The sequence below is a fragment of the Liolophura sinensis genome, chromosome 8, assembly GCF_032854445.1.
Source record: "Liolophura sinensis isolate JHLJ2023 chromosome 8, CUHK_Ljap_v2, whole genome shotgun sequence".
Taxonomy (NCBI): domain Eukaryota; kingdom Metazoa; phylum Mollusca; class Polyplacophora; order Chitonida; family Chitonidae; genus Liolophura; species Liolophura sinensis.
This window is the reverse complement of record NC_088302.1, coordinates 16,986,917-17,011,348: the sequence shown is the minus strand read 5'-3', so window position 1 is coordinate 17,011,348 and position 24,432 is coordinate 16,986,917. Positions and strand designations below refer to the sequence as shown.

At 37.8% G+C, this 24,432-nt stretch overlaps 1 protein-coding gene across 1 annotated transcript; it reads left to right on the top strand.

Moving 5' to 3' along the window:
• Window positions 1-2,750: 2,750 nt before the first annotated feature.
• Window positions 2,751-23,581, top strand: LOC135473252 (coiled-coil domain-containing protein 158-like). Its single transcript, XM_064753098.1, has 25 exons — window positions 2,751-3,142; window positions 4,788-4,837; window positions 5,621-5,721; window positions 6,609-6,851; window positions 7,076-7,145; window positions 7,703-7,812; window positions 8,095-8,185; window positions 8,852-9,088; window positions 9,641-9,717; window positions 10,514-10,624; window positions 11,263-11,377; window positions 11,922-12,020; window positions 12,359-12,556; window positions 13,779-14,577; window positions 15,216-15,290; window positions 15,799-15,911; window positions 16,202-16,360; window positions 17,454-17,546; window positions 18,264-18,377; window positions 19,846-19,991; window positions 20,150-20,244; window positions 21,121-21,252; window positions 21,748-21,843; window positions 22,549-22,668; window positions 23,499-23,581. The coding sequence occupies exons 1-25, from the start codon at window positions 2,893-2,895 to the stop codon at window positions 23,579-23,581; spliced, it is 3,777 nt and encodes a 1,258-aa protein (XP_064609168.1). The 5' UTR covers window positions 2,751-2,892.
• Window positions 23,582-24,432: the final 851 nt, after the last annotated feature.

Genomic DNA, 24,432 nt, shown 5'->3' with positions numbered 1-24,432 from the left:
CTTGATAATTCTTGGACTATGAGACACTTGAAATCTAGCGCAAAGGTGAAATAATGAGCCAAGTCATCCCGTTTCCTACTTGGATAAAAAGAGCATGGGCCTCTCTCTGGCTCATTTCTAAGCAGCATCACTCACGCGTCAGCTGTTGCGCTCTTCATAAATAAGTTCAGAAGATCAAATCAAGCTATACTGCTTTTGGGACCTTGGTGACAGCGCACGTACCGTTTGCGCTGTTTCATATTATTTGAAGTCCACTTGTCTTCCACTAATATAATATACATACTTGTATATCACTGACCAAAGGTTGGTGGGTTGTACAGGGTAGTCCGATTTCCTCCACCCATAAAACTGATCACTATTGTATAAGTGAAAACTTGGACGAAGTGCTTAGTGTGGTAGTGTGCTAGCGCCGCACATTCACTCGGCGCTACCGATGACTAAGTTGTAGTCCTACTTCGTCTGCCGTCTATATTCTGTCCCATGAAGGCAGCCGAAACAGACATTCGTATACCAGCCGTCAACCAAGATGGACGTTCCAGGTTAAAAATCACAAGGCCAATTCCCAAAACGATGTTTAACACAAACTACCGAAGAACTAAGAAAGTATATAAATTACGAAAATAGGACGGATGATGCAAAGAGAAGCAGTCAACAGTTTTCATTCATGTTGGAAAAATGCAACGCATGTTCTATCTGGAATTAAGATACCCCCAGGTTCTGGGCGACTGAGTGAAATCAGTATTCAAACCGTGTACCATACTAGATTACAAGCTGTCGACATATGTATCTCAGTTGCTCTTTGATTGCAACTGTTCATGTATCCAAAGTGCGAACTTTCAACACGATGAACGTACGTCCCCCAGTCCCGTGTTAAGCATGAAGTAGAGGCCCAGAGATTCTGGACGTTCTGTATACTCACTGTAAAACTTAAGGAACGTAGAGCTAAGGTGTTTGTTGAAATAATCTTGACACACAATTTTTTTGCAGTAATAGCTTGTGATGTTGATTGAAATCGTCACATAACATTTGGTAGTTTAGTACACCGAAACACTAATCAACTTCAGGACTTGATTTTTTTTTTGCCATGAAAAGGGATAAAATTTATTCAGAACTTTTTAGTCTCACATGTCTAAATTCATAAAGCTAAACAGATAGATTCGTTCATACAAGTAAATGAAATAAATCTATATTTCAAGGCAATATTATTTAGATTACTAAACTGTGTGATAATGTGTCGAAATGGCCACACGTGGAACAACTTGGAGGTAGAATAACACTGAGCCTATGTAGAAAAATGCTGCAGGAATAAATGGTATCTAAGACTTTATCTTGAAAGACTTGTTACCAACGCTGAAGAAAGAGGGTTACAGCCATACATTTCTGAAATTTCTGTTATGAACATCAATATACTTGGTGACAGATGTTTTAGAAATAAAGTCTTGATAACAAAAATTTACAGAAGAATCACGTTAAGTTGTTGTTTCTTACACAGAATGTTTGGTTACATATTGCTCGTGTATATGATTTAACAAGTACATAATTCCATACTTTGTTATTATCATATCACTGCAAATATTAACGACGCATGTCATGTATTTATAAAAACACACACATTTGTGTGCAAACACTTTGCTAAATTGTAATTAACATCACTGCATTTTTTTTAACCAAAGTCTGCTGAAGCCATGGAGTCTTGGTGCTTGTAGATTGCTACAGTTTATGCATTTACATGAAGGTTAGAATAAAATCTTTACGGGAGGCCGTATTTCACCGGTTACGTGTGACCATTTGCCAGCTATCACATTGTCCTCGCTGTTCTGGTTTTACCCTGTACGCTGTAAACGCCTTTAATTATAAAGTATGTGGTGGGACTATGTACACGCATAGGCCTACGTTTTTGTAAAATCATAGGCTGACATCCTTTTTATAACATTAACGTTTTCAGTACCGCGTAAATCATTTCCAAAGTTTTTTCTTAAACGTTGGTGTTTTATAGAGAACATGTGACATGTCTACTAGAGTGGTCAAACAGCTGTCTTTATGTTAACATGTATATGCCTAGCAGTCTATTGTGTGTAGCCTAGTGGAAGATTATACTTGTTACGTAATGATTTCATATCTAAAATATTTCCATTCGTGTCTAATATCCTGAACATACAAAACTCCACATTCGTGCCAGTTTTTATAATACAGGGTCTTTTCGTTATGCAGAATATTTGAATTGTTCCAAACTGATCTGCTGAAAAACATTATCTTCATTACTATTCAGTTCTTTCCATGCTTCAAGTGCATGTCTAGAAAACAATGGAATATTGGCTGGAAGCTTATTAGTGCAGTAATTGTTTTACTGGGAAATAGCCTAACTTTTCCAAAAACGATCGTTCTTAGCGAAAAACGTTTTATACACAGAGCTCTAGAACTTTGTTCAAAAAAATGAAATCCGGGGGATTAAGCCGGCCTAACGCTTTACAATTAATCATACAGTTGACCGCCTTATTTTCGCCCTTCCATGAGCACATATAAAAGAAAAAAATTCTTTATTTATTAGTTTAACAAATCTTTTGAGATCGGAAGCATATTAGCTTGATTAACTATACGTTGCAAACTTTCTGATTTGGTTAGTCCCCGACCAGATATTAGAAAGATAGAGTAGAGCGTTTAGCTTTCGGACAGTTATTCCCCTTTTCTCGAAGGAAAGGCTCTCCAGTAATGAAGGCGAGAACGCACAATCCTCCCGGTTGATACAAATGACGGATAGGTTTGACGAGCTTTAAGTTTCATTAATGAATTTATCACTTAAAACTTTAACAGTTGTCAGTATGTTGACTTTGCGCCAACCCAGTAGTAAACACAAAATCTTCGTATAATTACTGCTGGTAGAAGGCAGTAAAAATGGCGTCTGAGACAGTATGTTTGTCGAGTGTAGACGATCTACTGACGGCTAAGAACACCGATATGGATGCGCCTACGAGCAACACGAACAACTCATTTAGTCCTGCCGGTCCATTGGTTTCTGTAAAACCTGGATTTAACAAAGGCTCAAGTACTGAGTTTGCTGAGCAGATTAAACGTTTGGAGTGTGAGTGGCATCGATTTGCTGCCATCGCAAGTGCGATAAACTCGGAAGAGGGGTCGTTTTCAGGTTTGTTGATTCAAGAATCAAGTCTAGACATGTACATGTATGAAAGAGCGTCCGAAGTCAAAACGCCCCTAAATGCTGCATAACTCAAAATGTCCCATCAGTAGAACACTTGATTAATGGAGCACATTCAGAAAGATAAAGTTACCTTCTTATTTGATATTCTGACGTTCATTCGTGATGTGTAGACATCGACTGAGGTAGATGTGATATGTTGAATAAGGAGGGAGATAAATTTGTATCATATGATAAGCCCAGTCGGCATTTCAGGGGTCTTACAGGATCACGCAGATATCGGCGACAAGTGGGGGCTCTCAGAAACTTAGTTGAAAGACATTTTTTTTTTACGGTAGTTGCTAGGTTGAATACATATCTGTCTGTTGACTTGATGGCGCCATCGGCACCATACATGTAAGTAAAATCAGGTCTTTTAGCTGCAGTAGTTTGCGAGAGCCCCCACCTGTTTTGCCGATATCTGCATGAACATGCCAGACCCCTGAAATGCCAGTTGGGCTTATTAGAGAATGTGGACATCCTGGCATTTGCTGTTTTACTCATGATTACAGTCTTTACTCACAAAGACGTGGTGGTGAAAACATTGTATAAGGTGGTGGTGATAACATTGAAGCTCTGCTTCTAAATGATACAAGTTCAAAACTTCGCTTTGCAGACATTATTAATTTTTTCTTTATGGTTGATGCTATTGTGTATGGAGCTGTCTTTTATGATCAAAAGGCAAGTAATTCACTTTAGCTGTAAAATCTATCATTAAATGTTCAATATGGTCATTCCCCAACTGATGTGCTGTTGACTGTCAGCCAGACAGTTAAGTGTATGAGCGTCATTCCACTAAACCATTGCAATGATGTTGTTTCAGCTGCTGCTTTAGGTGAGGAGGTTTGTCATTTACTTGGTGGAAGGTAGATTTGGTTTCCTCCATAATATTAACTTCATTACATAAACCTGATTGTCATGACATTTATGAGCGAAAAATTATCAAGTATGCCGATAACAACACTTTAAATAATGTGGGAATTTCGAAATTCGATGTTATGACATGATGATGACCCTCTGTTGTCACTTTACAGCATGCAAGTCTAATCGTTGCATTTTAATATGGGTGGGTATATACGGCAGTGAAAATTATCCACAAAAGATGATTTTTGTTGAATTACCTAAGAAGTCATTGATTATGGATTATTGTACACCCTGGGCTCTGCCCGGTTTCCTCCCAAGATAATGCTGGCTGCTGTCGTATAAGTAAAATATTCTTGAGTACGGCGCAAAACACCAATCAAATAAATAAATAAATTACTGTACATGTATATATCCAAAAGTTAAAGCAGTGTAAAATGATGTATGAGGTATGTTCCATTATGAATTTGTAAACTTGCACCAGGCAGTAATCATTCAATGTCCCAGTTTCCATTTTTGTATTAGTATACCGGTAGATCTAGTTATGTATTCTGTTGAACCTAATATCTTTTTTGCAATATTACCTTAGCTGTGATTTAGGGTTCATCACTTGCCTTTGTTTGTCAGAACTGTTTAAAATATTTTCAGCTGCAAAGCTCTTCAGAATAATGTGGAATAAGTTTGCAGTCATCTAATTTTCCACTTTTAAGGGATTTTTGCCTATATTCTGCAGCTGTTCCAAGTCCACCCCGACAAAACGATGGGGTCAAAAGTGCAACACATGTAAGTGATCTTGTGCATTTCATCCCCTTCCTTAAACTCCATCCTCTGGATCTGGTTTGGTAGTGGAGTGTTTATCTTGTGCATCATAAATGCACTGCATGCGTGTGTATTGAACAGTTTATCAAGTACATGTAGGCCTAAATGTCGTGCTTAGTTTCTGCCGTGAATTTGTTCACTTAAAGTGTCACCTGCACACAGTATTTGTAAGACAGTCATACACAGTTTTCCTATGTTAACAATATCTTAACCAATAATTAAGCATGAATTGTTTTCTGTTAAGTAGCCAGTAATATTAATTTTGAAAAAGTTATTGTCTAAATAAATCATAGAGCAAATACTTCATCATGGAGTTGTATTTCAATTAAAACTTCACAGTGATATAAATTTTCTTGTGGTTAAAGTGTCTTTCAGAAGATTACAGTTTTCTTCGATGATTTTGCCCTGCTGGCCTAATCTTGTTAGCTTGTCCGGAAGAATACACTGTGAAGGATGGATACACTGTGCAAGCTCTTTCTGTGTTTATGATTTAATCTCTTGGGATGAATAACATGTTTTAGTTAGCAGCAGGCAAAAATCTGCGTAATTGCACATATATGATTTATTTAGTGAGGAGGAAATTCAAAATTGTCTTGAAAATGATATGTGGAATCTTTGTATGTTATACTTTTGAATACATATATCCGTACCCAAGTACATCATGGTGTGAATGCTGTCTCTTGTAGACTTATCTTGGTCTTTTCTGTTTTGATGATGTGGCGATACATGTTTCTGCACTTCTTTTAGCCCGAGAGTCCATCTGTGGGAGCACCCTCCCCCTTATCTAAGTCCACCCTGGCTGCTCTGATGGATGTACAGGCTGACCAGAAGACCATAGAAGAGCTAAGGTATTTGCACTGGTCATTGATTTGGGTAGGTTTACGCACTGTTAGATAGTAGACAGTAAAAATAAAAGTTCTCTGCATACTGAGATGGCAGGCAAAGACTTGGTGTGGTTTTCTCTGTATATGGCATACGGTAACTCCTTTGTGTTATAGATATGAAATGAGAGTATTGTGAGATGACGAAAATATGTTTAATACTTTTTGGTTACAAAAACAAACTTAAATAATTTTTTTTTATTCAGCTGTCATTTTTGAATACGCTTTATAATTTGTTTGCTGAAGCGTTGGTAATTTAACGTCATGAAGTATCAGTGGTTTTCTCCGGATTCTGCTCATTGTGTAGCTACCCATAAACCTGTATACCATACTCATGTAGGTGAAACATTTTTGGCTAACGCTTTTTGGTAAATAAGTCATCATAACCTGCCTTAGCTGACACCAGTTTTATTTTGTGTTTAATGGGAAGGCCAACTCTAAGGTCCAAAAATGTAATGAAGATAAAACTGAAAATTCCCTGTTTTATTTTGTTTTATCTCCATACTTTTATGATTTTCTTATTTTTCTAGGCTTTCATATGACATAAATGTGTGTTCAACTGGAAACACAGTCAGGATAGTGCACATTTTAAACAAATTAGATAATTTTCAAGCTATTGTTTTTTTATTTCTTTACCCTCCAGTGTCATTGAAAACATTTTGACTAGTAAAACAAGAATAAAAATTGGTTTGGCGTTACTCTAATAAATATTAAAGGGAAACGAACTAAAAGTGGCCGTACATTTTGCTTGTTTACATTCTTGGCCAATTTAAACACATCAACTTTTACATCATTTTAGTTGTATGTGTACTCAATCTGCTCTTTTTATTGTATTGTATTTTATTATGTTTCAGGGCACAGCTGGAATGTCAACGGAGTGAGGCCGAGCGACTCCAAAGACAGCTAACAGAGGGGTTCTTGACATCGCGGGTTACCTCAGCCCACCTACCCTTTTCCCTGACCTCACACTCACACAGCCCAGCCCGGGCTGGTCTGCCAGGGTCTAGTAGGGCATTCACCACCGTGCCCACATCAGTGCCCACCTCATCTCTGACAGGGCAGACCCCACTCAGGGGGTCATTTGGCAATCAACCCCCGTGAGTTTAATCTTTCATCTGTAACTCAATACTCCATTATTTTACATTGCAGGTTTCGGAGCATTAATTAATTTTATGCACAGTATAGGCCTTAAAGTGTTCCTATATTTTGATATATATTTTTCAGTTCCGCCTATATTTTCTTGTGTTTGCTGAAAACTGCCTATATTTTGTATATTTCTGTACATATATATTTGTTTGCAGTGTGATTCTCTTGTTTTTAGGTCCCATCTGGAGAAGGCGCTGAAAGAATCACAGGAACAAGTGTTGTCACTACGGAGGAGGTTAATTGAGGTACATGCCACAGTATTGTTTTATTGATACAAATTTGTGAACAGGAATGTCATGGTCAAACCATTAGATTGTTCACATTGTAAGTGAGATTCCCAGGATCAGTTTTGAGCCAGGTCAGGTCCAAGACTTCAAAATTGACAATCTTGTCTTCCTAGCAGTCAACATAATGGAATTGACCAAGTTTTTTTTTTTAGCCCTTTGCCTGTTACCTGTATCAGGACAAATGTGACATTGTGTGCCGTTGCATCTGAAATGAACGGCATGGTATTTTGACTTGTAACCAGTCACTATAAACATGCGGCCACTGAGATCAACACTGTATTTTTTTGACCGTATTTATAAGCACACTCTCATTGCATGACCAAAATAGTTTTGAAAATAACAAGCACTTTGCAAGCGAATTAACATTGACATTGTATTATTTACACATGCTTTTAATAATAATATTATGCTGGTAATTTGATATTTGGATGTATGAAATAAGTTTACTGAATGATAAATGGTACTAACGTGTAAATTTGTCTTGTTTAGTCTGACATATGGCTGCTGACTTTCAGGCTAATCAGTGTGGAGAACAACAGACTAAAGAGTTTCGTTCAACAATCGAAGACCTTAAATTCAAATTGCAGGAGACAGTGGTGAATAGAGACAGGGTCTTGGAGCTGAGGTGAGAAAATTGTTAACAGAAGTTAATGTATCAGTGGAACTTTTGTATATAAATAACTTTTTTTTTTTGGAACTTAACATTTCCATTTTTTCATCTGGCTAGTTTTTAGACTTCTAAAAGAGATCATTGTGGACAGTGCCCTCTGAAAAGAAATTGTAATTTAGTTTTTAGCATATAAGATTAGGCAAAGGTTGGAAATTACTGTGTATTCTATAATGGTAAGCTTGTAGTGGTTATGTGGTTGAAGAATGGTGGTATGCATTCTTCTTCTTTTGTTTTCAGACAGAAGGAGGCAAGCTGTCAAGAGAGCCTGATTGCAAAACTGGAGAGTAATATACAGGAGCTACAGGAGGCAAAGAGACGACAGGATCTAGTAAGTGAGGGGCTGGTGAGATGGGAGGGCTTGTAGGGTTGGGGGCCTGGTGGGGTTGGGATGCTGGTTAAGTTGGAGTGAGATATTTGCAATGTCTGGTGCGAGGTGGTGCTAAGAATGAGTGATATGGAGACGTTCTACTTTATGATGACACCTAGAATATATTTGACAAGATGTGGCAAGATTTATTTATTTATTTGATTGGTATTTTACGCCATATTCAAGAATATTTAACTTATATGACGTCGGCCAGCATTATGGTGTGAGGAAACCGGGCAGTGCCGCAGGTTGCTGGCAGACCTTCCCACATACAGCTGGAGAGGAAGATGTGACAAGATGATGTTAATATGTTTACCAGGCATCCATATAAACCATACTTCTCGGACCTGTTTCATTGTGAGGTGGATCGAGGAGGGAGATATGGTTTTACAAATGCTCACTGTAGATCCTTGATTTCATTTTAGTATGTCATCATGTGAAATTTGTTGTGTTCATTATTCATGTTATTGGAGGTCTGACAGTTTTGTTGCAAGCCGGGGAGGCTCATCTGCCAGGTGTCATCTGGTCAAAATGCATATCCTGGTAATCTCCTTTGTTGGACTGTGACAGAGGAGAATGTAAAAATATGCTTAAATAATAGAATGAAAATGTTTGTAAATTTGGCAGACCATTCAAGAAGGAAACAAGAAAGTGGCTGAGCTTCATCACCATGGTTACCTGACGGACTCGGCCCTAAGTCAGATACGCCTATTACTGTCTGATGCAGAGAGAAAGCGGGGCAAGCCATATTGTGAGCCTGAACCGATTTCCAGACAAAACCCGACTGCCTTGGTTCACACTCTGGAGAAATGTCTACAGGATTTTGACAAGGAAATAGACTTGAAGAAGTTCAATATTGATAAGGTACTTCAGAGAAATTTCTCATTAGTCCTATCTTTGGTTTCTTTATGAAGTGACATCGGGATATCATTGCAAAGGATGATCGGCTGTTTGTGGTGTAGGGCCTTTGTGAAGGCAGTATATAGAAACGTACCCTATATGAAATGACGTTCTTCGTGATTTACAGACTGTTGTCAGGTTTGGCTTAGTTTGTTATATATCAGATATAATTGGCTGTATTCATCATCAGAGTTTTATAAAGATAAACTCCAGGGAGCTAGTAAAGTATACACTCTACATGTATACGTACAACAAAGTTGAAAGCCTTATCATCAAAACTTGAGAGGGTTTTACATGATTTTTGTTGACAAATCATTGTATCTTTTTTCCATGTGCTTAGAATGAATGTATAAATTTCTACATTTTACAAGGTCTTGATTTTACCAAAACCTTTGTTACCAAAGATGATCATGGCTTAAGAGCGACTCTGATTTATGTACACCAATTTTTATGCCCTGTGCCTGTTTTTCCCTGTGTGTACATGAATTCCTGCATTTTGCAAGGCCTTGTTCTCAGTTACAGAGGGATTTCTCAGAGGCTCAAGCTGAGCACAGTCGTCAAGTTGAAGGGCTAACCAAGCATTACCAGGACAGGTGTGTATCTGTACAGCTGCTTTCACTTTAGAACCACCAGCACACCTTGCACAAAGTTAATGTATTACAGATTTGTGGCAGCACTTACCAGTTTAAGCTTTGATAAAATAAAATGATAGAAAAAAACAAACAAACAACAAAACAACAAAATATTAATATAAATTGAAGTAATTAGTATTTTATATAGTAAGACATCACCTGAAGATCTGTAGTAACATCAGTTTGATGTACTCCCACTACACATGTAAGTCACCTGGTGGTACGCATAAAGGCCTAAGTTGTAAAATGTTTATCACAAGATTGAACATTATTCCTGGCTTTTTTTGACAAAAAATTCATTTGTGTTTTATTTGACAAAAAATGCATTAATTGTATTTATCATCTAAGGCCTTAAAAGTTGTCAGCTGGAAACCTGATGATCAGGAAGTAAATAAAAGGATTTTTTTTTTTCTCCTAAATATTTGAAATTCGGCTTCAGCGTTGTTCTCATGCGCCGCAGTTTGACCCTTGATCATAAAGGTTGCCTGCTCAATTCCTGTTTCCAAGTTTGAAGCTTAGTCACTATTGTCAGGAGCTTGCTGAAGCGCGCAAGTTTGCTCCAATATTAAATCTGACCACTGTCATATAAACATTTTTGAATATTGCATTATACCTGAACTGAATAAATAAATACATATTACACGTTTATGACATAAATTTAATTTATCACATAAGTACTTCATAAATCACAAACTCTTATGTTTTGACAAAAGTGTTAAATCATTATTATTGTATCATATATTGTCTTATTGTACAGAATCAGTCAGCTGGTAACAGATCATGCCCAACAGTTAGAGGGTGCCATGGAGAGAGCAAACAATGCTAAGGAACAGTCAACAAGTTTACAGACAGAACTGGATCTTCTCAAGTATGGAACAGTCTTTCGTCATAAAGAAACCAGCTTTCCACTGCTAGTAGTAGTTATGGAAAGGATGGGTTCCACTGAATAAGTCTATTTGGTATAACAACAACTTTGTCACAGGGCTAAATTAATGATTGCGGGGCCCAGTTGTTCAAAAGTGTATCAGAACTTAAGCCCCATATTAAATTTAGTCCAGACTTACTTGTCATTTACTTTGCATTGAGATGAGACTGGTATTAAGATTTAAGCCTGGGTTAACTTTAATATAGTTTTAAACAACTGTCTCCTGATTGCTGTTGAATGGACATCGATTCAATATATATCTGCCTTTTGTGGAATGCAGAACATGTAGAGAGACTGAGGATTGCATACGTATATGCATGAGCTTAAGAGTTATCTCCCTTGACCTTCAAGGCGGTTTTCCACACCAGGTTTTGGTGTTGGTAACCCACAGCCACCCACCCATCCCCAACCGTGCACAAATAAAAACACAAACAAATAACAGAAAGAAAAGATCACAGCCTTAAAATTTGATCTGTTTATGGGATCTCTTCTTTGTTTTTTATTTGTATTTAAATTTATTTATTTGTAAATGTTATATTCCAGGGTGAAATCAAAAAGGCCTCTGTGTTTTAATTTTCTAGGAAACAATACGATCAACAGGTAGGGTTACGAGATGAAACAATACGTGCCCAGGAGGCTCAGCTGGAACAGTACAAATTGAAGCATGAGACAGACAGACAGAACTGGGCACAGCAGGTTAGTCATATCCAAAATCCTTCGGTCTTGCCTTTTAGTTTACTGAGATTGCTAAGGACATTACGGAAAAGGAAAGTTCGTGTTGAAGCAAATTCTTCCAAATAGTACAACAATGTTAAATCATGACATATGTATGCTCTTAGTGAGTGTGTTTTGACCCTTAAAGGTATCATGGGGGCTGCCATGGCCTGGTGGTCAGTGTGTTAGTGTAGCAAAATGACCCATGAGCCACTCACCAGTGCAATTGCTGTGAGTTCAAGTCCACCCTATGCTTGCCCTATGGGTTGCCCTTGGGCTCCGCCCGGTTTCTTCTCACCATAATACTGGCTGCCATAGTGTATCTAATTGAAATATATATATATATATATATATATATATATAAAATAAACATATCATGCATGAACTTCCTTCATTATTATCACTAATAGACAGTTGACAACAGGGTCTAAATTTCTCTTTCCCATGTGGTCCATTTTTCTTCTTGTTGTTTTCAATTTTAATGAAATAAATAAGTGTGTATTTGGATTGATTGATCTGCTAACAGAGGGTGGAGCTAGAGCAGAGGATCCAGGAGCTGGAGGAGCAGTTATGTTCAAACAGACAGGAAAGGGTGGAGCTTGAAGGTCTGCTTAGTAATCAGCAGGTACATAATGCTTCTACTATGTTTATTATCACTGAGAACTTTTGGTGAAGGGTTACAATATAAACTGAATGGACTTAAAATGATTTTGATGAGAGGACTTAGAGAGGATAGAGCATTTAGTGCTCATTTGGAATAGGAGCAAATGCAGTATATTTATAAGTTGACCACAGAGAGTTTATATCTGAGCTTATACTGTATAAATCTTTTAAATGACCAGAGATGTTCCATACGAGCAGATATCAATGTATTCATAAAAAAGTTTTAGTAAAATTACAAAAATGCCACAAATTGTCTTATGAATTTTCTTCAAACCAGTTTCATTGTTTGTTTGATCCCAGTCAAAGATTACCCAATATGAAGTCGAGCTGGAAACTTTACAAGATGGCAACAGCTCCAAGCTGAAGACCTATGAAGACTTAGGGCAATGTAAGACAAGATTAGAGAAGCAGGTGGCTGACCAGCAGAAGGAAATAGTTCAACTGGAAAAACTACTGGCATTGTCAAAGCAGGAGTCAAGCTTACAGCTTCAAAACCAGGTATCAAAATATGTATCTGAGACAGTGTCTGTGAGTGATTCTGCTGAATTTTTATGGTTTAGAATTTGGAATATCAGAAGACTTCATGTGTATTGGCACTCAGTATTAGGTCGACCTGTGGTTGAGCAGTGTCTTCTACATGTCATTAGTGAATATGTCGAGTTCTGCTGTCAGTGCACCACCTTTTGACTGAGTAGGGCACCATGTCTGGTGTCTTTTGAATGGCGTTTGAGTGAGACAGCACTATAAAGATATGGAGTGAGTGAGTGCTTGGGGTTTAACGTTAAAGATATTGACATTAGGACTGGGATACTACAAAGAGTTACTTTATGGCCAAACTAATGTTGAAAACAGTGTGAAAGCCCAACGGTGATTGGTTTTTCAGATGAATGACTGATTACACAGAGTGAGTATAAACTGTGTGAAGATACATGTAACATGACAGGTCATCACAATGGTACCACATATGTTTTTGAAGTTCACCTCATTCCTATAGAATTCTCTCCAAACATAAAAGCATTACACATGAGGCTGATTCCACACAATTCATACTCGTATCGAAATTTTAAATCTGGGTTTGTTTCACCACCTTGTAAATGATTTTCGTAAGACAAATGCACCTTCGAGTACCACAAAAAATAAGCATTGTGTCGTGGTTTTAAAATTTTAATTGAGGTTTGAAATGGCTTTGTGGAATTGGCCTTGTGTAAAGGTTTTCTGTATGGAAGGATTTCTACTGGACAAAGGTGACATGCTGATGAAATTTCATGTTACTGTTTATCTACTGGCACTAAACACACAAAAGTTGAATCAATTTCATCTTGAACACAGTGGATATGAAGGGCAGCATATTTTAGAAAGCTTGTGAAAACAGCTGTATTTTTCAAATTTTGAAGGGGTCCTGACTGACTCGGATACAGGGTACATGGCTGATCAGTGCATAACCAGTAAGGCTTTATGTTTGATCCCAGCTCTCAGAGTATGTCACTTTAAGTGCTGACGTTTGTTAAAAACCAGTACCTGGCCAAGGGTGGTTTCTTCCACTCTTAACTCTGACCTCATATTTTTGATTGCAGTGTTAAACCTCAACCAAAATGAAATAGCATATTGAAGTAGAGGAAATCTAACTGATGGAAAATTAGCTCTTTTGGTACTGGTACCAGTAGTTTTTGAAAATGAAGTTAAATTGTTATCTTTTACACATTAACTAATTTTTCTTCAGGCGGCCACATTTGAGAAGTTTGAGAAAGAAAAGGCAAGTGAGCGGGTTAACATTCTGACCAATCAGCTGTCAGCAATGTCACAGAAAGCTGATTCAGCCATTTTGGATTTAGGAGTAGCTCGCACCGAAGTGAATACTCTGAAGTTACAAGTTACAGAGTTGACAGACAAATTACAAGCGACAGTGTCAGAGTTGAAGGCCACAACAGAGTCCAAAGGTCACCTTCAGAAAGGCTTGGATGATAAAACAGTTGAAATACACCGTCTCAGTGAGGAAAGAGACTATTACTGCCACCTGGTGGACGAAAAGAATAGTGAATTAGGGGAGATAAAATCTGAGAGAGACAAAGTTGTCATCCAGCTGGAGGAAAATGATCGCAACCTGAAGACTATTTATCAGCAGTCTACCAACCTGTCACAGATTGTTGAAATTAACAGCAAGGCCAGTGATACCGTACGTGAAGAAAAAGAGAACCTTTTAAAGCAACTTACTGAAAAGACAGCTTCGCTGGAGGAGCTGAAACTTGTTTCAGAAAACGCAACCAAGAAACTTAAGTCAAGAGAAAAGAAACTGAAAGAGCTAGAATCTGAGAAACAGAGACATTCGCTGAATTCTGAAGCCATGAAGCATGATGTTATACGGCTTCGCCAGGAGAGGGACAAAGCTGTTGAGGAGTTGAAGCAATACAAGTACCATGCCACAGCTGTGAAGGAAGAGCATGCAAAACAGTTGACAACACTGCAAGCTGACAAGAAAAAGGTGGAGAATGAATTGAAGAAGATGCGTTTAAAGTATAAAGGTAATATTAAGGCTGAGTTTTATTTGGACTGGAGTTGTAGTCATGGATATTGTTGTGTATGAAATTTTGGACTTTGATGGTGAGTGTTTTTGTATAGGGTTTTTCAGTATTTCACATTCAGGGGCCATGTGCTCATGTATTGTGTCCCTAATATACGGCAAAATAAAGCACAGTGACTCAGGAGCCTCTCACGAACGGGGATGCCATGAGATCAAGTCCAGCTGATGCTTGTTTCCTCTCCTGTAATATGTGTGGAAAGATTGGCCAGCAACTTTGCGGATGGGTGTGGCTTTCCACTAGTCTCTGCCCTAATGCTGGCTAACATTGTATAAGTGAAATATTCTTGATTACAGTGCAAAACAGCAATCAGATATAAAATTAATGTCAACAAATAAGGAATCAATGAAATCAGTAATTTATGAACCCTTTGAAAAACCCTACTGTTGAAATACTGTACTTTGACATCTCTTAATGAAAAATCAGTCAGTGGTGTCTCAAGATATTAAGTTGAAAGCTCTACAATGTCCTACATGACATCTCATCTCACGACAACAGCCCTTTCTTTTGATTGTGACAGAGATGAGAGGTTGTACAGTGTTGGTAAACAATTGATTCAGTTGGATGTTCTTTTGTTTCAGCATTTGAAGGGGAGTTGAAACGAAGGGAGAAGACCCTCCAAGATAGACAGGCCAAAGAAGGAGTAGATATGAAAAGTAAGCTGCATGTGAACATACGAAATCTCCATTGATCCTCTTCTGACAAGTATACACCTTTATTTTCATCATGTTTTTAGTATTGGAATCTATATGGAATCCTGTTGGATTCACATTGCTGGAATACATAAGAATCTGGTCCAAGTCTGGTAACACTAAGTAGTTGTTCTAGTGAAAATCTTAATGCATGTATGCATTTTATATATAAAAGTGAACAGATTGTGGGTCATAACTTAAATGATGTGAAACGGTATATATACTATTGTAGTGAAAATATGAGTTTGAATGTGAGTTATATACATGAAACCATGTAGATTTCCTTTTGTTTAGGTTTATGAGGACATGACAAGAATCCCACCCCCTCTGATCTCAATGAAAATAAAACCATGATGTGGCATCACAATTCATGCTTTTTTGTGTGTTTTTTTGTGTACCAGTTGGCACCAGATGTACCAGTATATTATGATAATATATTATTATATGGTCATGATTATCATTGTGTTTATAGTTGTGAAATTCGCTGACAAAATGCAGACAGAAGTGACAGCTAAAAGGGGAGAGATTGACAAACTTAACAGCCAAGTTCGCTGGATGGAAGAGAGAATTGAAGTTTTAGAAAAGGTTGGAGCCAGCGTTATTTTTTTTCTCTTCAAAATGTGTAGTTGTTGTAAAGCAATTCTGAGGCTAGGTTTTAAAAAGGACTGTAGATGTACATGTATGAAAGGTTAAAGTTGCTCTATGTAAGTTCTGAATTCTTGAAGTGTTAAAGTATTCCAGTGCAAGTACATAAAGTTTGTGTATGTTGAATGAATTGATATTGCAGTTTGAGAGAAAATTATCCACTTTTGCAACACGCACTGGGCTAAATCTCTGAAACATACTGTTACTGACTGCTTTGATATTTTTAATAGGTCAAAAAGGAAATGGAAGCGAAGTGTGTCAACCTTCAGGAGAATGTGAAGAAGTTGACCAATGAAAACAAAGGCCTGTGTGAAGAGATATTCAGCCATAAGAGAAAGCATCAGGACCTTAAAGTTCGTGCGAGTAAGCTTCAATCCGGTCTGGAGAAGGTAAGCTGATCAGCGAAGGACCTGTGGGGTGAATCTGTTGCCTGAAATTGAATGTCTTATCTCAAAGTCTGCCAAGGGTCATAATATTAACTCCACTCGTTGCATGTTTGACCTTGAGGCAGGTTACAGTGAAACTACCTTATACTTTCAAACTTTTTCGCTAACACAAAGTGATCACAGGATAAGTTGATTGTAGCTACACATAGCAACACAAATTAAAAACATATGTCGCCAACATTAGTTACTGTGAATTTAGGCTGCGATCGTTTTGTGCAAACAGCACTTGGTTTGTATTATACATCTAGACTGTCAGGCCCTTGCATAACGATTTTAAGTCAGCAAGTTTGTCAAGTATCAGGCGAAAGTCAGTGGTTTATTTCAGGAATTTTGGATTCCTCCACCCAGAAAATGCTGTCTTGTGAATGAAAATTATTGAGTATGGTATTAAATATGATCATATGAATAAATTAAGCATATACTATTCCACATAACACAAATAAAACACCCTCATGTTCACTGTATGTAGAATATTGGCGAGAATTAGTGGTCAACAACACTCGCAGGTCTGTTTGCGTTGTCTAACGTTCGTGGAGGACCAGTCAGATAAATAAATAAATGAACACATAAAAGAAACTGAAAAATGAGTGAATTTAAAACGTCCTTTTGAAGATCAAAGAATGTCTCTCACTTGCTTTGCGCACATAAATCAATAGGCCTTCATATTTCCTATTTTGTTTTACAAATTTTACATGTCAGTGCAGTGAGTTGAGACAACAGGCATGCATCTGCCATGGGTTAGTGACAGTGTATGTTGGGTCTGCATAAAATATGAAGAAAGGATATTTGTTCATCTTTTTTTTTTATAGAATGTAAGACTTATAGCCTTTTGGCTAAAATATTGTTTTTGTTCTGACCACTGAGATTGCAGGCCTGAATCTAGCCAGTTTAAGTGTAGCTTTAGGTCAGGAGGTTTGTCAGATAACGAACAAAGAGAGGTACTCAGTTGCACCCTAGAATGACAAATTTGATTGTCGTCTTGGAAGTGAAATTACAACATGTAAATAAAATAACTGAACTGATTTTGTGTCAACAGGCAGCTGTGAAAAATTCCTGTGCTCAGAGAGAAGCGGAGAAGCTAGAGCAGGAAATCACCAGACTCAAGATAAATCACAAACTGGAGATAAAGGTTAGCTACTGTACTAAATAAATCTCTTCTCAACTGGTTTGGAGATGGTACTCTTTTTTTTTTTGCTTTTTTGTTCACTAATCTAGTTACATGATATGACCAGAACATTTGCCCAATTATCCTGTGCTTGAATGGAAAGCGAGTAATTTTAATTAGTCCCCTGCTATGTATCGGGAGGGGAGGTGATAACACTTGTAGCTTTGCAACCCGTCTGTCATTACATCACAAAACAGTACTCCAGACTACACCATGATTTAATTATTTATTTATTTATTTATTTGATTGGTGTTTTACGCTGTACTCGAGAATGTTTCACGGATACGATGGCGGCCAGCATCTCGGTGGAAGGAAACCAGGCAGAGCCTGGGGGGAAACCCACGACCTTCACACATACCCAGAGAGGAACCTGGACTTGAACTCACACTGACCGCATTTGTGAGAGGCTCCTTTGAGTTTTGGGGCATGTCATCCATTTTCAACAAAATTATGGCTGTTTTTCATTTGTTATGGACTTTGATATACACGTATATACAGCTACGTATATGTACATGGTATATTCTGATAGCTTAAGCCCCTGGAGAAAAGCCATTCTTCCAGAAGGCTTCTGTGACAAGACTGTGTATGTGCATTTCTTCATACACGTACTTGTTATGCTGTTTAGACTATGTACATATCTTTGTTGTTAATTTTGTGACCAAACTTTGTATTTGTCTTCAGGAGGCACAGTCCGGGGGTCAGGGAACTAAGCCAAGCCAGCCAGCGCAGACTAAGGTCTCTAATACAGACGTTGGCACCAATAGCCCTAAAGCAACATTTGCTTCACCGCACCAGGTACAATTACCTTTCATACATGCATATTTTGAACAGTTGAACAGATATTTTTGATCATGTTTGTACTGATGTGAGGAGTTGTGATCGTTTTGGTGGTATTGCATACTTTATCAGAAGGTTGTAATTGCTGTGGACAGACAACACCTGGTTATCTTTTAGGATTTAACAAATGAACTTGTCTCTGGCTAGTCTGTAGAAAAGGCAGATGAGTCATACCGGAAATGAAAGTCTATTGCCTATAGTTCTTGTTGCAACAAGTTTGAATTTTTCTTTTTGTCAGTTGCATATGATGATGGCATCAGTAAGTGAAAACTGAGTGGTTTAGGCTGTTTAGTGTTGTATTCCTGACATGCGGTAGCGTTTTCGATCATTCATCCGTTAATCGGGGGTTTCGAGGGTGGGAGTATCTTAAATATGCTCTAGTGTTTCAGTGAATTCCTTAATCCATGCGATTCTTTAACAATGCAATTCTTTAACGCCTGTGTTAACGCAGACTGAGCAAATGTAACACACCCCATATACATTGCATCGGGCTGATGATTCTTGATGGGTAGATTGATGGTGTAGTACAGTCGTAATTGACAATGCATGGGCCATGGAAACACTGTAACAAATGTGTCATGTCATGTAATGCTATGAAGTAATGCAAATCCAGTTGTATGTCTGTGGAAAATACTAACCCATGATCAGTGAAGAGGCTGCATGTTCTAACCCATCCTCTATTTCCACAACTGCAGCCTTACATCAGGAGGTTTACCAAGTACAAGTACCATTGTGAAGTGTAGTTGTTTCATTCAGTTATGATCCTTTTTCCTTCACTCATAAAGCTGAAATAGCCCTCAGCATGCTGTAAATGGCCAGTCCATGAAATAAATAAGGAAGTGTTTTTGTGGTGTGCCAAAAGGATAAACAAAGAATTCTGGATAAACAAAAAAGTATGATATAGTGTTCAGAAGAATTTTATTTTGTCACTCACATATTTGCCTACTCAAACAGCATATTGACTTTTCAGTTTGTGTAAGATTCTTCACACCTAATTAAATAAAAATAATAATTCATTTTCTGAGAGAGATCAATTAGTACATACATTAATTAATTATATATAACGTATATATATATAAAATATAGATGAACCTGAAATAAGATGATGAAAGACTCTGTACAATGTAGGGCATCATAGACAATTTCACAATTAGTCAATGGAGGCATATTTTCACCCCAGAATATCTAAAAGAATGTTTAGGGGCATTAGTTCAATGTTTGGGAAGGATGCCGTTTGTGTAGGTTGTAGATCAAAGCTCATTTTGATAGGCAATTGCAATGTAGGTAAACTGGCTAAGTAGGAAGCTTGGGGTTAACTTTTGTGCAGCATGATTCTTTTTATATTCATTTTAAGATTTTAAACAATTCAGTGTCATAAATTGTCTTAATACTGACAGATTTCTCATTTTTTTTCTGTGTCTACCAGGAGCCATGCCAGTCTCTTGATGCTTTCACAGAGATAGGTACCCAATTAAAATCCCTTTTGTCAGAAGTAAAATCCCTTATGTCAAACCAAGGCATAGGAGACAAAATCAGAGAGTCGGGGAAGGAGACAAAGGATGCACTGAATGGGTAGGTGTTTGTTGTTGCTGGGATGGTCTTCATGTACTTGGAAATTTGACAATAGATTCAAAAATTCACACATTGTATGTATTTTGTGGTTGTATGTAAGTTTAGTGTACGTGACAAATGTAGATTAACAGATTATTTACTACTCCTTTATTCTGCAGAGGAGGAGAGGTGGTCAGCCCTAAAGTAGTCCCTAAGTGGGAGTTAGAGGCTGAGAGGATCAACAGTCTAACAAAACAACACAGCAAACCTTCAGGTGAGTAAGCTCAGCACACCCAACACGCTAGAGGGTTATCTTCACCAATCTCAACACACTCAACACACTAGCAAATTCATATGTCTAGAGAGCTATCTTGGGCAAACTCAGCGTAGTAAGCACATAGGTGAGTTATCTCACCAGACAGATGGCCACTCATTTATAATGAGATAATGTTATTGAATTCAGGAAATGAAAAGAATAATCTTTAAATGAAATTCTCTTGTTATTGCGTACAGCGCTAAAGTTGAGAAGTTTTAAGTCTGTTCAACATGGACTTCTGAAAATACTTTATAACACACAGCACTTGCTAGAGACCAGCCTCGATAATTCAGTTGGTAAACCGTCCTCTTCGGGAGCGGTAGATCTGGCTCTTCCCAGGGTAGATCCAGGGTCAATCCTGGGTCAGGTTACACCTAACACCTTAAAAGAGGAAGTTGTAACATCCTCGCGTGGCGTTCAGCATTAAGGGGATAGTGCAACGACAGGTTGACCCATATCAGTATAATGGCTCAGGCAGGATACTTTACTTGCCTTCGGTAAGGCGTCTCAGTGTAGGAGCACTAGATAAAAGAATGCTGGAAATCCGTCCTGCAACAATGAGGCACATTACATGCACTCTAAGACTCCTTCTACGTCTGGAAAACTGTTAAGTACGACATTAAACCCCAAGCACTCACTCACTCACTCACTCACTCAGTCAGCATTTGCTAATGACAATAATCTTGGTTTTTCAGAATATGTTTTCCTGAAGAAACACCTTGAATCCAGACTCCACAGCTTCACATGCGTCTGTTTTCTTGTACGTGATAACTTTTGTCGGTCAATCTGCCCATCTTTAATGCCAAGTGCTATTTTGAATTCTTGTTTTGTTAGGTATGACTGAGTGGACATCGACCCCAAGTAGATCACTCGTACCTACTTGCGAGGTGAATGACGTCTCTCAGCAGTCGTTGTCATTGTCAGACATCTCTGCTGGTATTAACATGGAGGACACATCTGAACCAGGTATGTTGGGTGGGAATTACCTGTAATAAGAAACACTTTTGCCAATTTTGCCCTGCTGGCAGACAATATAAGAAGTACCACACCGCCCTTAAAAACAGAAATGAAAGTGACTAAAATCCCTCCTTTGTAGGGTGCTCATATATAATCCAAACTAGGAGCTAGTCATACTGGCCTAAAAAAACTATGAGTTGCCGGGTAGTGCACACTCCAGCGTGACCAGGGTTAAGGTGCAACCCGAAAGGTCAACTTGTATCAGGCTGCACAACCCAGCCTTGAAAATGCATGTTTAAGCACTTTATTTTGGGATAGTGTACAAAAACAAATATATACTGTTTACAAATATTACAAATAGCAATATTTCTCATTATTATTATGTGAGCAGGTCATGCTATCCCAGCAGAGTTACACATTTGCGTACTTACTGTTTTGTCGCTTATGATTGCAAACTCATTACATTGTAACTCATTACAATTTCTGTTATGAATTGTTTTCCAGGAAGTCCAATTGTGAGGAAATTCAACAGTTGGCACACAAATCAAGGTTCTTCCAGTCACAGGGCATCAGCTTCCTACAGCTGTAATAACATGTCAGGCAAGTGATTCTGTCGGTTCCTACGTAGGAATTTCTGCGGCAACCGGCGGATGGTCGTGGGTGTCCCCTGGGCTCTGCCCGGTTCTGCCCACCATGAGGATGGCTGCCGTCGTACAAGTGAAATATTCTTGAGTATGACGTAAATCAAGTAAATAAATTCTATTTGTCAGTGTAAAAACCTTTCGTGAAACATTAAAATGTAAATATGGATCGATCTCCTGGATAGATCTGATATTGTCTGCATCGTTTGTGGCTTGATTGACCATGTTCAGGTGTGTTTGGGCAGACACTGGATTTATTCACTATTTATTTGATCAGTGATTTACACCATACTTAGGCAGACATTTGAAATTTTTTGTTCAAATTCTGTCCATGGGGTTATTTTGGCATTGGTAGGAGATGAATTCGTATTATTCACACACTTTTGCTTTATCTTAGTCACCATGTTCAAAAATATTTCATTCGTGTGGAAGATACAGGTAAAGTACGTTACTAGTGAACCTGGTGTCAGCGTACATGTACATCTGTCACGACTTGGTTGGTTGTCATATCTGATTTCTTCATTATGACATTCGGGTAAAGCAGTCCTGAAATATATTTTGGTGTGTAAACCAGCCTGATTTAAATGAGTGAAGTGATACAAAATATCAACACTGCTAACTAACAAACTGAGAAAGATTGATCACCTGCGACTCTGGTTTTCAGATGTGACCACTTCTGCTTCCTCAGCCCAGATGGCGGATACGTGGGCAATGTGTAAACGTTTGGAAGCCAAGATGGCGTCTCTGTCCGAGATGGGTGAAAGTCTCCAGAGGGAAAACAAAGGTTTGTGTCATGCATTAAATGTATGGAAATATCAAATAGTTATCCAACATAGATAGGCTAAAGCATGCAGATGGACAACAAAGGTTTGTGTTTGTGTCGAAATGTTACATGGTTTTCTAACATAGATAGGCAAAAGTCTCCAGAGGGAAAACAAAGGTTTGTGTCACCCATTAAAGGTAAGGAGCTAACATATGGTTATCCGTCACTGAGGACCAAAAATGTGTGGGTAAAACAGACATTTGTCTCCATCAAATTCTAATTTAGCCCTAGAGGGATCTATCAAATAGTTATTCATCACTAATGGACAAATGTGTGTAGACGAAAAGCAAATCTCTGTCACTGAGGAATTCGGTCTAAAAAGTAAAATTAAAGAAATCTTTGTATGGTTATCCTTGGTACAGATCAATGAAAGTGTGCGTAAGATGAAGTTTATTGGGAACAAAGTATCAAAATATGCCATGCACAGGACATGATCACCTGATGATCTTAACTTGTATTTGTTCATGTCTAAATTAGGTGACATAATCCATTCATGGGAATTTAATGGAGGAACCTGTTAGATATAAGGGACATTAAACTCAAGGCAGAAATAAAGGTAATACATGTCTTGATTATTATGTCTTGATTTGTATTTTTGGGGTCAAAATTATGTGGCAGAACTTCATTCATGGAAATTTGATCAACAACCTGTCCAGAACTAGGTTGTTAGGTTCATCTTCTTCTTCATCTTCGTTCATGGCTGAAATGAAGTTGTACAAAGTTTGTTCTGAGTGGCCAGTAATTTAGATCTAATAATTTTCTTCATGATCTAATATTTTTTTTATATTCAGAAATGGCAGATTTGGTTAAAGTCCAAGGGAAAAAACTTCAACGAATGAGAAATTCTGAGAGCAAGGTTCACAAGAAGAGATGAAGAATATCCTGACATAGCTCAGCTATCTGTGATATGTACATGAACATAAGTGATATGTGCCTCATTAGCTGGTCATGTGACCATGCTTCGACAGCCAGTAGTTCTGTTACATTGCATGTTAATGTATGCCTTACTGGCTGATATTCCTGTCATATCTCATTATCTGATCATATTATCATGTCTCATTATCTGGGGATATTGTCATGTCTCATTATCTGGTGATATTATCACATCTCATTATTTGGTGATATTATCATCTCATTATCTGGTGATATTATCACATCTCATTATCTGGTGATATTATCACATCTCATTATCAGGTCATAGTATCCCATCTTATTATCTGGTCATATTATCACATTTCACTATGTAGTCATGATGCCATGTCATGAGACCAAACCATTAGAGAAATCCTTATTTATTTCATGCAGGCATCAGAGCTAAAACTGCTGTCCTCAAAATATTTTAAGAAGAGTAGTATAGTCTATTTCTATTAGAGACTCGCCTAAATTCTTGAATTTAAGTTAGTTTTATGATTCAAATGTATGGAGTGAGGCACTGTAAATTTAAACACAGTATGTTAAAAAATAAATTATTAAAAACATTTTCAGTTTTCAGCTGGCTTTTTATTGATGATTACATGTCCTCGAGGTGTGTGCCTGAAATGGATATGCTGAATTTGAAATAGTGGTAAATATAGATGTATTCCAAGTGCTAAAATGTTGTGATTTACCTACTACATGTAGTCTGATTTGTCAACTTGTCCAGCTTATGAAAGCATGTACAGTTCATATACACATATTTGAAGCCTGGCAGTTGCATACTCAGTGTAAAAGCATTTAAGTATTTTA

What these genes read in the sequence shown, in the direction of transcription:
- LOC135473252 (XM_064753098.1), top strand. Translation starts at nt 2,893, where the DNA reads ATGGCGTCTGAGACAGTATGTTTGTCGAGTGTAGACGATCTACTGACG. An exon ending in GGGTCAAAAGTGCAACACAT is followed by an intron (nt 4,838 to 5,620) that starts GTAAGTGATCTT and finishes CACTTCTTTTAG; the next exon opens with CCCGAGAGTCCATCTGTGGG. An exon ending in ACAGAACTGGATCTTCTCAA is followed by an intron (nt 10,625 to 11,262) that starts GTATGGAACAGT and finishes TTAATTTTCTAG; the next exon opens with GAAACAATACGATCAACAGG.